Source organism: Catharus ustulatus, chromosome 6, assembly GCF_009819885.2.
Source record: "Catharus ustulatus isolate bCatUst1 chromosome 6, bCatUst1.pri.v2, whole genome shotgun sequence".
In the NCBI taxonomy this organism is placed as follows: domain Eukaryota; kingdom Metazoa; phylum Chordata; class Aves; order Passeriformes; family Turdidae; genus Catharus; species Catharus ustulatus.
The window spans coordinates 32,928,212-32,941,730 of NC_046226.1; the positions used below are offsets into that span (position 1 = coordinate 32,928,212).

Sequence of the window (13,519 nt, forward strand, 5' to 3'; positions counted from 1 at the left end):
ACCTCTGGCAATGTTGAGCAACAACATTAATAAACCATTGCCTTTTTAGGTCTGCTGCCAGCTTCTTCACCCAACAGTTCAGCTGTCACTGAAACACTCAGAGTCCCTCTCTGTGAGTCTCTCTGTGTGAGAGGCAGAAACTGAGGCTGTCACACTCAGGGAAAGGCCACTAGCATTTCACACCCATGTCCTCATTTGCTAGCTTTCCCATAAGAAAACAGCAGAGTGCACCAGCAGCTAAGTTTATTTTAAGGCTTACCCTTTAGTTACTTAATACATACATTACACTTTAGGGACATTTGTATATGCCCTTTATCACAGGATTCTTAGCACATACGTATTTGTTCATTGGAGTCAGGATTTGTCCTGCATAGTCTCCAATTCAGTTTTTATTTAAAACTACAAGAATACTTATGGGCTCTTTATAAAAAGAGGTCTTTCTCAGGTTTAACACGCATGATGATTTGGGTATTCTTGGCTTTGTGAATATTTTAAACCAGAAAACATTGGTTTAGGTTTTAAAATACTTTCGGTGTTTGGCAGATGTTTGGTATTTAATTTTTGCAAAAAAATCCAGCAAGTTTTAACACTGATCAAATAAATGTGTGTAACAGAAAACAAATGCATTTAATAGTTTATCCTACTTCATTAATGAAATGTGCACAATCTTGCTGTGTCTATCTGCTGGAGAGTAGGACTTACCATGCTGCATGTCTTCTGCTCTCTACAGCCTTTCCTGTTAAGTTACTTAGATGCTGAGTCCATTTTAATACAACATAACGTTTCCCAGAAAACTGACTGCTGTATTTCCATAATTCAGCCGTAAAGAGTTCCCAAATTCATATGTACTTTTGAAAGTTAATAACAAGGTATCGTTTTAAGGATTTTAGAGATCAAACTACAGATTTCTATATATATTTGATGCATTATTTCCATTAAGTATTTTAAATAAATAAGGAACACTTGTATATATGTTTTTCTTTTGTTTGTTCATATAACTTATATTTGGCAAAAAAATCAGGATGTAACAAATTTTGACATAATAAAGATCCATGGGATCAAACATGTAATAGAAAGTGACCTTACTCTGTCACTTAAAGCTCCTGCTCTTACTAGGAATCTACCTTGGGAAAGATACTGACTTTATTGTTTCTGCTGACTTTTCTTTCCACTTTACACTTAGGCTGTTTTGTCTGAATTAGCTCTTCAGGGGTATTCCCCAAAGGAGGCAGGAGTCGCTTCTTATTATTTCTGTTTTCTGAGAGCCACTGTGGAGGCAGCTCAAAGGGTCCAAAACCAAACTGCATGGAATACTTGTCATTTACTGTATCAGCTTCAGTGGGCACAGCTGGGGCCACCTGAGCTGCAGAGTCTGCAGTCGTCTGCGGTATAAACCTATGAACCGAAGTCTGTCCTAGCTCTAAATTGGTGATAGGAATTTCTTTCTGCTGAAAGTCACCAGAGCCAATGGATTTGGTCTCATTCTCATCTTCTGTTGGCTTGAAGATTTGTTGTTGCCCGATATGAAACATCTCCAGAAGCTGGCTTCCTGAATGGACACTGGGCTCCAGATTGTCATCTGCAATGCCACTCGAGCTGACAATGTTTCTCCTGCTAAACCTCCGGTGCAGTTGTACTACTGTCCCCACTAAGCATTTCCGTACTGATCTGTTAACAGTTAAAAATAACAAAGGGTTGGCCAGCAGTGAGACCTTGGGCAACCAGATAGCAGTGAGGAGCAAGAAGACTGAAATATCTGAAATATTGAGTATGGTGCGGTAAATCACCAGAGTCACATAGGGGACACTGCAGAAGATGAATATCATAACCATAGAAAGCAGCATGATGTGGAGCTCAGCTTCTCGTTGGGAGGCATACGGGATAGAAACTGTATTCTGAGGGGTCCTCAATGCAGCTATGATGACTTTTTTCTTCTGGCTGGCACTCAGCGCTCTGCGAATAAGAATCATAAAGAGAAATACCACAGCCACAGGTACAATCACAGTGGTGATATTGTAGATTATGACATATATCAGGTGACCAAGGGAGTAACTCCAAGACTCAGAGCAAGTGGACATGGCATAAATATCAGACACATTGGTCACAGCAAATACTGGAATGCTGGCCACTATTGCATGGGCCCAGATATAGATAACCAGGTCTCGGGATTTTGCATCAGATATTTTTCTTTCCAGAGGATATAAAACAGAGTAGTATCTGTAAAAAAAAAAAAAAAAGAAAAAATTATTTTTGTGCACATACTGTTTATGAGAAACCTCTCAGGAGCCATCTGAGCATAACACTCCAAATACCTATTTGGGTTGCCAACTGACTATCTGTTTATGAAAGGAAAAAAAAAAATCTACACCAAAAAAACCCCAAAGGTCTGCCTTTGCAGGTCTGTCTGTAGAAAAAACCTGAATATTTTGGTGGTGGAAATTTCTTTCAATACATCACTTTGGCTGATGCATATGAATATTATTTTGACGATTTCACCATTTACTGATTTGTTATCTAGACAGTACATTGCACACACTCAAAATTTCAAAAGACATGGTGGATGCACATGTCACATTCAAAGGCCAGACTCATCGTTTTAAAAGTGGCTCTAATAACAGATTTTTTCTGGATATCTGGAAAATGCTGTTGGTGGCAAATTACATATATCCATCTATTGGAAGTATAGTCGTGTTTTGCTTTGCACAAGCTGTGGTTGGCAAGCCCTGAGAAAAAGCATTATTGAACACTGAACATACTGTGTGCATTTAAAAAAAAAGGGCATCTCTGACATACACTCCAAATTTAAGACATTGACGGTTTGCTTACTACTGAAGTACTGCTGTGGACTTTTAAGCTCACAGAGTTTTCATGACAGACTTAACTTTTCACACTTATCTTTATACGTGGTAGAAGTTTGTGCTTTTTGTAAGGCAGATCACAAGTTATCCTGGAGAAGAGCAAATGATGTGCTGTTCCAGTGGCAACATAGGCGAGCATTACAGATAGTGACACCACATGTATCAAGACAAAGGGAGAAAGAAAGAAAAATCCAGGTTCATGGCAAATTTTCCCCATTACCTGTCAAGAGCAATGGCTGGAAAACTAAGGATGGTCACTGAGCAGAAGACTTTGTGCAGAAACTTGGCGATTCTGCAGAAGAGCATTGTATAGATCCACCAGCAGCAGTGTGGACTGGCACTAAGAGCAATGTCAAAAGGCACACAGACTAGGCTGGCACAGATCCCCGAGCAGGCCAAATTCTTAATGAACCGGTTTGTTACAGATTTAAGAAGCGATGTTCTGCAAGTTGACCACAGCACCATGATGTTACCTGTGAGTAGAGACAGAAAGCATAAAAAAAGGAAAACAGACAAACAAAGAACTAACCCCAGGCCCAGTCTCTAAGATTTGAATGTTCCCTAGAACTGCAAATGAAAATAATTGTTTGGAGTTTTCCAGGTATCACTGATTTGAATCATGATGCTGTTCAAATTAGGAAGTCTGTAAGGGCTAGTGGCTGTATGAATCAGAAAGCCAAAAACAATCACATCCCAGCTATCCCTTCCCAGCTTCTGGTAATGAATGCATTAGGGGATTTCAGAGGCAAATGCCTAAGAAAACTATCCAAACCATATTTTTAGATACTTATGTTGATTACTGTATCAAGTGGTCCATCCTGAGTATTCAAACACAGAAACTGGTTGAAGTGTTCATATTTTAATAAACAGTACAGAATTCTTTTTTAAAGATAAAAATATACTAAGTAAATACAGACACAATTAAAATATAAGTATGTTGTTCTAATCTGTTTGTAAGTGGATCACAGCAGCTTGCGTTTCTTTTCACTGACCACTTCAGTGGCACAGACAGGCCTGTGTAAAGCCACATCCAGAAGAAATCTACCTTTCCCCCCCTCCTCCAAGACATTCTCTATGTACGTAATAACAAAACAAATGGGACAAGCAGAACAGAAAAAAAAAAGACTTGGTGCACATAACTTCACAGAAGTATACACAGAATACAACCTGCTGATTCGGGTATTCAGGCTCTACACATTTGTTTCAAATAGAGTGGATGGATAGCAGTGAAACAGAAGTACAGAAAAAAAAAAGGATTAGCTATGACAGTATTTTGCCCTTGTCACTGCATTCCAAAGCTTAGAAAGAAGTGTCATGTGACAGACACAAGTTCTCCATCAAAAATTTCCCTATGATTCTATCTTACACAGCAACAGTACAAGAGTAAATTAAGTGATCTGTTCTTAAAGCATGGGTCCTTTTTGATGCATATCAAATACCATAAAGCTAACAGGATTTTCACTCTCCTTTAAAAATCTGTCTTTAGAAAGATTGCAGAATCATAGAATAGTTTGGGTTGGAAGGGACCTTAAAGATCTTTCGTTCCAACTCCCATGCCATGGGTAGGGACAACTTCCACTAGACCAGGTTGCTCAAAGTCCCATTTAATCTGGCCTTAGACACATCCAGGGATGAAGTATCCACAATGTCTCTGAGCAACCTGTTCCAGTGCCTCACCATCCTCACAGTAAAAAGTTTCTTGCTAATACCTAATCTAAACTTGCCCTCTTTCAGCTTAAAGCCACTTCCCCTTGTCCTAACACTAAATGCCCTTGTAAAAAAATCCAGCCAGCTTTCTTGTAGCCCCCTTGAAGTACTGGAAGGTTGCAATGAGATCACCCTGGAGCCTTTTCTTCTCCAGGCTTAACAACCCCAACTTCTTTAGCCTGTCTAGATCAAGTGCTTCAGCCCTCTGATCTATGGAGAGAAGGATCTCTGCTAGCACAGCTGAGTGGGGCACACTCGTGTCACATCATGTAGCCTGGTCCTAACTTTCCAGCCCTGACTTCACAGACATTATTTTTCTCCTTTATTTATTTTATTTTTCCCAAACCTGTACTGTGCAGTACCACCAGATCAGTCAAAGCACAGGTACCAGCATACAAATACTGCTCCACAAGACAACTCCATTTACCCTCTGCAGCTGGACATGCAAAGTAGAGTTTAGCTTCCCACCTCCAAGCAAAGTTAAATTGTTCTTACTGCAGACCATATCAAAAGCCACGTTGTGGATAGTCTATACTGTTGACACTTACCAGAAGTTCTTTTGAGTTGAAGTGTAATTGATTTATGTGGCAGATTTGTTAGCATTTTTGTAGGTTACCTACAAATAGACATAATGAGAGAAAACAGCATCTTAAGCTGCTGATTGAGATATGAATAAAGCAGCTGCAGTCCCCCAACACTTCTCTCTGTCGATTCTTTGCCTTGATTTCTCCTCTAATCTGCAAAACCCCCCAAGCTTTTATGTGCCAAATAGAGCTTGCCTATGGCTGTCCATGTAAAATACCATCAAGATCATATTCTTGTTAACACGGCCAATGTGTATACCAAGTGGCAAGTACCAAGAACTAGCAAAAAGTCTAGTTCTGATTCTTGATAAAACAGAACTGTTTTAACAGAACTATGCAATATTGACTTTAAAATCTACCTCACAGACTTCTTATTTTAGTCTGCAGTACCTGAATGTCATTTAGGATTCAATTTTCTATATATTGTATCATGTGCCTTATGCAAATTGCTTTTTGATACTGACAAAATATTGAGTTATATCTCTACTATGTGATGTATTTTAAAGAAAGGAATCATCACCTGGTTTTGGCAGGTGCTTTGGGCTCGACAATATATTCCTCAGGCAGTATTCAATCAGTTGCATTTAAAGCTTTCAAAGTTGCTAGGAGATACTCAGTCAATCAAACCACTTGCTTTCAAAAACATCTCCAACTCTCCAGCTATTAGAAAGTACTTCTAACAGTAATAATATATTTTTACAATGCACTGGAGAGGAGAAAACAGGATTCTTTGGTGTGTTTTTGTTTGTTTTAAATTAATTCAGATTTTTCATCTAGTTTCAATTGCATTGATTTTATAGCATTAATTCCCAAGCAAGTTCACCTTCGTTAGAATTAATAAATGAAGAATGGAAAACTAAGAGAAATCAGAAGTGTTTTCATTGAGATACTTCAGAAGCCTCTAGAGAACTACTGAGCTACTCTTCAGGGTCCTGCAGAGGAGCTTCATTCAAGACTCCATATTCTCAGCTGTTGAATTACCTACTTCTACAAATTTTGTCATATTGTCATTTATACATCAGAGAGTCACAAGGAAATGAAATTGGCTCTGGTTCTGACTGATCCTAAATGGGAAGAACGAAGTGTAAAAAAATAGCATTGGTTCAAAGATGAGGAGGAACTCTTTAAACAGGTAAAATAAAATCAGCTTGAAAGGCAAAAAAGGATAAGCAGACAGAAGTGCCCACTTGGGACACTGGAAAATTAGTCAGGGAATATTCCTCAGGGAAACATTATTTTTTCATTTGCAACTATGATTTATATATTAATAAACTGCTCTAATGAACCAGATCAGCTTTAGTATAGACTGTGAGATCTTTGTGCTGATGCTTTCAAATCAAGTATTTTCTTTCATGTATCTCAAAGCAGTAGAAAAAAATTACACCAGAAACTTTGCATGGCCTTAAATATAAGAATATTTGGAACAAACTGCAAACATTTCCCATTTCATTGTTCCTCAGTTTTCCCCAGTAACTCCTTTCCATGGAAGAGGACAACACTATTCCAGGCAACAAGGCAATTCAACAAGCAGTTGTGGTCTGAATAGCAGCTGTGCTCTGAATCTTTTCACAATGTCTAGAGGCTCTTTACCAATCTCCACGTATTAGTCATTCACTGATGAATCTGGGAAAAATTTATTGTTCTTAGGTTAAAACTGTACTGGGCTGTTGCACATCCATACAGTGGGCAAAGCTGTCATTTTCTACCAGAGGTTAGTTTCAGAAGAGTTTGTGCTGGATGGTCTAGTGCTACAGAACTAGATCCAAACTTCTCATGGGGTTTGTAACTGGTTAGGTGGGACCCATCCCAGAAAAACTGGAGTGAACAAGCAGTGGGAAAATGCAGCATCTTTCAATTTCCTGTAAGTCGATACTGTCAGGAACATGAGTGTCATTTATAAATGATCACATGTCACAAAGCATATCCCACATTGCCAAGTTCCACAATTAATGTTGAAAGTTGAAGTGTTTTTAATTTAAAAAGGAAAAGCATATCTTTGGTATTCTCAGAGAGTGAGCTGTGTCTACATTAAATCCTTATGACACCTGACATTATTTGGCAACCTTCTCAGTACACTGACTGACTGAGCAGGACATAAAAACCAAGTTTAGAATAGAACAGCTGAAGTTGGAAGGGGCTCAGTGAGGTTCATTGACTCCCTCAATAAACTGCCGACTCAAGACTTAAGAGCATCATCCAGACACTCCCTGAACCCTGTCACGGTTGGTGCTTTGACCACTTCTCTGGAGAGCCTGTTCCAGTGACCAATCACCCTCTCAGGGAAGAAGTTCTTCCTAATGTCCCATCTGAGTTACCCCTGGTGCAGCTTAATTCCATTTCCTCGTGTCCCATTGCTGGTCACAGAGAGAGGAGATCAGCACCTCCCATTCTGCTGCCCACCTTGAGGAAGGTGTAGACTGAAATGAGGTCACCCCTCCGCCTTCTCTCCTCCAAGCCAAACAAACCTAGTGACTTCAGCTGCTCCCCATAAGGTGCTCATCTGCACCTTTGACCATTTCTCCAAGCAAAAAAGGAATGTGAAATATGAAAGGTAACCACTGCATGAGAAGCAGCTCTTTTCACATTAGAAACGTGTTAAAAGCCTGCCAAGTCAGAGTTCATTTTATCCTGTTATTATCATAACTATCAACATTCAATAAATCTCCATGCACTGTATACCATGGTTGTTTTCAGTCATTCTCTACTTTTTTTTTAATTGAGAACATCATAGATAAGCAGCCACACCATACATTAAGTTGTAGAGAAGTACACTGAGAAAGTAAGTACAATGGTTCACCACAGCATGCTGCCCAGAAGTCCTTCTAGCCTTTATTGTAGTTCAGGTTCACTGAATCTGAAAAAGTAACATTCTCTGACCATGAAATATTATCAGAGTGCATTAGTCTGATTCAGAGCAGCAAAAATTACTTTTGCTCCTCTTCCAATTTGTACTCCTTGAATTTCACTGCCAGACACAATATGTTGATGCAGGCATCAACAGCTGAGATAGTCCTGAAGTACTAGCTTTTAGCAATACTTCAAATAATGTGAGAGAGTCTTAAAAATACCTTTAACAAGCAGAAGTAAGATCACCATGGAAACCAGAGACAGTTATCTGAAGAAATGCATTTGCCATGCAGTCATCCAAAGAAAACCCTAAAAACTGCTCTTTCTCAATTAATTCATGGAACTCAGTCCATTACCTGGGTATGACATCCATCTTACATTTTTGTTAACTTTAATCAGCACACAACTGAATCAAAACAAAGTCCACACTTCAGCAAAATCCTCCTCCTCACAACCTGCCATCCTCTGCTTGCTCACTTCCCTCCAGAGCAGGGTTCCAGGAATCCAGCCATCCTTCCTAGCAGAGAGCCTCTGTGTACCCCACCCACACTCCCTGCATTGTCACAGGGATGGAGCTGGCAGCCTTCTTCATGAAAAAACAAATCAGGAAGCCACAAAAAGGGTTAGAAACTAGGCTATAGCCATTAAAATAGTTCATTAAAAACTAACTGAAAAAGTCACAGTTTCTGTGAGCATGATGAATGGAAAAAATTCTCATGTTGAAACACCAGAGTGATTAAACTCCCGACTTTCCAATACTATTTATTATTGTTTTTCAGAGTATTCTGAGAAAGCTGTTTTCCACAGAACTTACTCTGACAAACCACTCTCAAAAAAGTGGTTAATTGGAACATTTTTGGCACCCACGATAGGTAGCTATCAAATACTCCTCTTATTAATAGGTATGTTTACCTATTCATTTCCAGAAAGAATATGGACATATCAGGATATATTTTGGCTTACACAGCTTGAAGAAATGTGTAAATTTATCACAGGATGGTTGAGGCTGCAAGGGACCTCTCATGTTGGCCAAATCCTGCTCAAGCACGTATAAATTCTTGCAATTCTTTGTAATTCTTTATAATTCTTTTTATATTAGTTTGAAGATCTCTAGCCATGAGACTGATGGAATAACCTTTATAGCTGAAAGAAGACCATAAAACTAAAACAAAAAGTAAACATCCTGAAACCAAATCCAACGTTTTCTATAATTTTTGCTACCAGCTTCAAAATTCAGTGATAACAATTTCAGTCCAGTTAAAATAGTGGGAAAATATTTAATTTGTCATTTTAGTATATTTCTTTCAATTTCAGTTTATGCATATGTGCAACCAAATGTTTTATACCCAAAATGAAGAGTCTGCTGCAAATGAACTACCTTGGAACAAGGTTTGCTGCACGCCAAACCTTCTTTTCCCTTCATAAAACAGGTGAAGTCCCTAATTTTAAGATGTTTCTCACTCCTATTCTTAGAATTCTCATTCACACATTCCTATTTTCATTGTAACTATTGATTCAGAAGTATAATTATGTAAGAGATTTATCAGGTCAAATTAACTACACGAAGCAGGAATTTTCCCAGCTTGGGATAGTTCCCTGCATAGTGTTTCAGCATAGATTAAATTACAGTAATTTCACGAATACAAGCCGCACCAATTTGACTAAGATTTTGCTCCTAAACCAGAAATGCGGCTAATAATCAGGAGCGGCTAATACAACCTCAGAAGTGCCTGCCAGAGTGCTGAGCCGAGCAGCTGCAAAGTCGGCATTTTGCGATTGTTACAAATCGCTACTTTGTTGCACTGCGGGTGGAGCCTGGCTCCCTGCAGGCAGCACGGGGGGCGGGGAGAGAGGCGGGAGAGCTCTCTTTCCTCCTCTGCCACAGCCCAGGGGAGAGACGGGGGGGGCCCGGCGCCGCCATTGCCGCGGCCCGGGGAGGGGGGGGAAGCGCGCGCCGCCATTGCTGTGGCCCGGGGAGGGGGGGGGAAGCGCGCGCAGCCATTGCCGCGGCTCGGGGAGCCGACGGGGTGCTTTGTCCCCGCCCGCCGCCGCCGCGGCAGGAGCGGGGAAACTCCGTCCCTGCCCGCCGCCGGCGCCACGGGCACGGGAAAGCTCCGTCCCCGCCCGCCGCCGCTGCCGTAGGAGCAGCGCCGACCCGGCGTGACCGAGCCCAGCGGCAGCGGCGGCCAGCCCCGAGCTGCAGCACCGTGCTGGACCAGCGGCCCCTAGCGGGCCGAGCCTGCACAGCCTTAGCTCAGCCAGTAAACCCCGCCCTCCCGCGGTTCTGTTACTAATTGCACGCGGGTCCTCGCTGCGAACGACAAAGCGGCTTCTATTCGGGTGCGGCTTATCTATGGACAAAAACCGAAATATTTGCCAACACCCAGAGATGCAGCTTATAGTCAGTGCGGCTTGTATTCGTGAATTTACTGTATATTGGAAGCCTTTCATTTAGATTGTGATACTTGTCTATGTGTTTTCTGTTCCCAGCAATGCATAATTACAAGGTAGGAAAGATTTTATGGAAGGAGCTAGTTCATAGCAGCTTAGTCTCAGAAAGTGAACACAGGTTTCCTTGCAGGAACAGGTAAGTCACTGGCTTTGGTTGCAGCACCACTCAGAATTAGTCCAAGGCCACAACCTGCCTACATAATCCACTGGCATCTGCTACTCTGACTTGCTCTGAAGGTGGAGCATAGGTAGAAAACCTACATGAGGAAATTTTAAATTGTACTTACACCAAGCATAACTTGTGGGATATGATGTTATTTTTATGTCAAAATCACTATGTAAAATTACCATTAATATATTTCCATTGTGACTTTTTTTTTTTACTGTTGTCCATAGTATTTGATATGTCTACTGCCTGTAGGGAGATTCTAAAGTACAGTAATTTCACGAATACAAGCCGCACCAATTTGACCAAAATTTTGGTGGAAACCCGGAAGTGCGGCTAATATTCCGGGGCGGCTAATCTATTAACAAAATTCTAAAAGCTGCCAACACGGAAGTGAGAGCCCGCGGCAGCCCCAAGCCAAGCTGGAGCCCGGCCGGCCCCGGCAGAGGTGGGAAAGCCTGGCAGAGGCGGGGCCAGCAGTGTCGGGGGCGGGCGGCAGAGCCTGAGCCAGCATGGCGGGGGAGCCCGGGAGAACTGGGGCTAGCAGTGCAGGGGAGCATGGCAGAAGCAGGAAGGCCGGCGGGTGGGGCTGCCTGGCAGCGGGGGAAGCCCAGCATAATCGGGGCCAGCAGCGTGGGGGAGCCCGGCGGTGCGGGGGCCTGCAGTGCCGGCCAGGGCGAGGAAACGCGGCGGCGGTGCAGACGGGAGGGGGCGGCCGGCGAGCGTGGTGGCGGCGGCGGCAGCCCTGCCGGCGGGGCGAGCGAAAGCGGCGCTCGCGAAAGCGCCGCCGCTCGCGAAAGCGCCGCCGCAAGCCGCGAACCGCGAGCCGCGAAAGCGCCGCCGCGAGCCGCGAACCGCGAGCCGCGAACCGCAAGCCGCGAACCGCGAGCCGCGAACCGCGAGCCGCGAGCCGCGAGCCGCGAAAGCGCCGCCGCGAGCCGCGAACCGCGAGCCGCGAAAGCGCCGCCGCGAGCCGCGAACCGCGAGCCGCGAAAGCGCCGCCGCGAGCCGCGAAAGCGCCGCGGGGCGGGCGCGGCGCTCGCGAGGCGCGGCGCGGGGCGAGCGAAAGCGGCAGCGGGGCGGACGGCGAGCCCGGCGGCGGCAGCCCTGCCAGCCGGGCGAGCGAACGCGGCAGCGGGGCGGTGCTGACGGGAGAGGGGGGCCAGCGAGCCCGGCGGCGGCGGCAGCAGCACCACCCGGCCAGCCCCGCCGAGCCGTGGCGCTGAGCTGGGCCACCCGGCCCCGTCGGCAACCATGAGCGGGCCGAGCCTGCCTGGCCCCGCCCCGAGCCAGTAAAGCCCGCTATGCCGCGATCCTCTTACTAATTGGCCAATTTGTGAAAGCTGCGCACGGATTCTCGCGACGAACAAAAGTGCGGCTAATATTCGGGGTGCGGCTTATCTATTGACAAAGACAGCAACATTGTCGAGGCACCGGGGGTGCGGCTTATAATCTGTGCGGCTTGTATTCGTGAAACTACTGTAACTGCATCCTGCTAATGGTCTTGTATTCCCATTTGTATTTCTTTCAGATATGTTTATTTGAAGGAAGGTACAAAAGCATTGCACTGGTAATCTTCCAATTCTTCATATTCCCTGCCACTTTTTCCTGCCTCACCTTTTCTATTTGCTATCCCACTAAATGGAAAGAATTTCTAGACAGGAACAATCATTTTCTCCCTTTTGATAAACTATGGTCCTTCAACAGCCATCAATATCATTTCAGCCAATCAAGAAAACAACCAAACCCACTTATTTTGCTGAAGTACACTTGACTTGCCTGAATTCCTGGCCTCTATTTTAAAACTAATCTCCTCAAAGAAGCTGAAACTCTTCAAGATCCTTGGAAGGAAAAAAGTTTAGAGAATATTGCATCTCCAACTTCAGAATCATGGATTGTTCCCATGTCAGGAAAATATAGCAGCAAAGTGTAGCATTACCTTTCAAACCTAAGCAAGGAAATTGAAAAACTGGAAAAAAAAGTCCAGATGTACTGTTCTAACCATAACAGGAATATAAAGTCCTTTCAAAGTTAGTAACTTTTTGAATCACAGTGCCTAAGGGTCCAGCCTTAGTACAAAAATGTAACCAAATTTTTTAAACCAAGGATTTTACATGATCTCCACGAGAGTTCCCCATAACATAAGGAACAATGTTTTGACCAATTCTATCGAGAAAGATAATACAAGGAACAGATACAGAAAAGGTGAAAATACTGGATACCCACATCATCAACATACGTGAAATCATTAGCAGAAGTGTGGGATCCCAAATCTCCTTTGCCAACAAAGGATCATATCTAGTGAAGCCACCTTACACAAGGCTTTATGCCAGTCGCTCCCAGAGAGCAAATCTGATGTTGCCAGTGAAAGACCTGGAATGCAGGTGAAGCCAGTAATCTTTCTGAACAGACAATCTGTCTATTCCTCGCCATCCTTGGCACAAGAGGAGTAGCCATTGTCCCTCTTGTTTTATAAAGCAATCAAAAAAGGGCTGTTTTGAACTTGTACTGTCATGAGAGGACTGTGTCAAGCAACAGGGTGATTTACTTGAGCAGCCCTGACCACTGTGTTGAATCTATCTGCAAATAGCAGTCTTAACACAGGAAACAAGCAAGTTTTAAGATTTGTTTTTAAGTAACACTGCTATCTGCCTCTTTGTACCTCTTTGTTTGCAGAGAGCTTACAGTCACTTTCATTGGTAGCCTCCTATATAAGTGCAGACGTGGCTCTTTTTTGTCTGTCTGCCCACAAGCACCTGCAGTTCATGGGGCAGGTATGCTGGTGCCATTAAGGACATAATGTCACAAAGATGTGACTTCTCACATCACAGAAGCTTCATTTGGGAAGCCAGCCCTAGTCCCTAACAAGGTTATTTTAGGAGGAACGTGCGGGACCCCTGTCATCT

General features: G+C 43.3%; 1 protein-coding gene across 7 annotated transcripts in view; it reads right to left on the reverse strand.

Annotated features, from left to right (window-relative positions):
- Positions 1–226: 226 nt before the first annotated feature.
- Positions 227–13,519, reverse strand: part of GPR176 (G protein-coupled receptor 176) — a 36,669-nt gene continuing 23,376 nt past the window's right edge. For 4 of the 7 annotated variants that reach the window (XM_033062622.2, XM_033062621.2, XM_033062626.1 and 1 more), the window contains 2 exons: positions 3,079–3,331; positions 227–2,217 (listed from right to left, as the gene is read on the reverse strand). In XM_033062622.2, coding sequence (XP_032918513.1) covers positions 1,113–2,217; positions 3,079–3,331 — 1,358 coding nt within the window. In that variant the 3' untranslated portion in view covers positions 227–1,112. Of the gene's footprint in view, positions 2,218–3,078; positions 3,332–4,025; positions 4,049–5,113; positions 5,182–13,519 lie in introns of those variants that run through there. The other 3 variants (XM_033062624.1, XM_033062625.2, XM_033062627.2) reach the window with 2 other exon arrangements.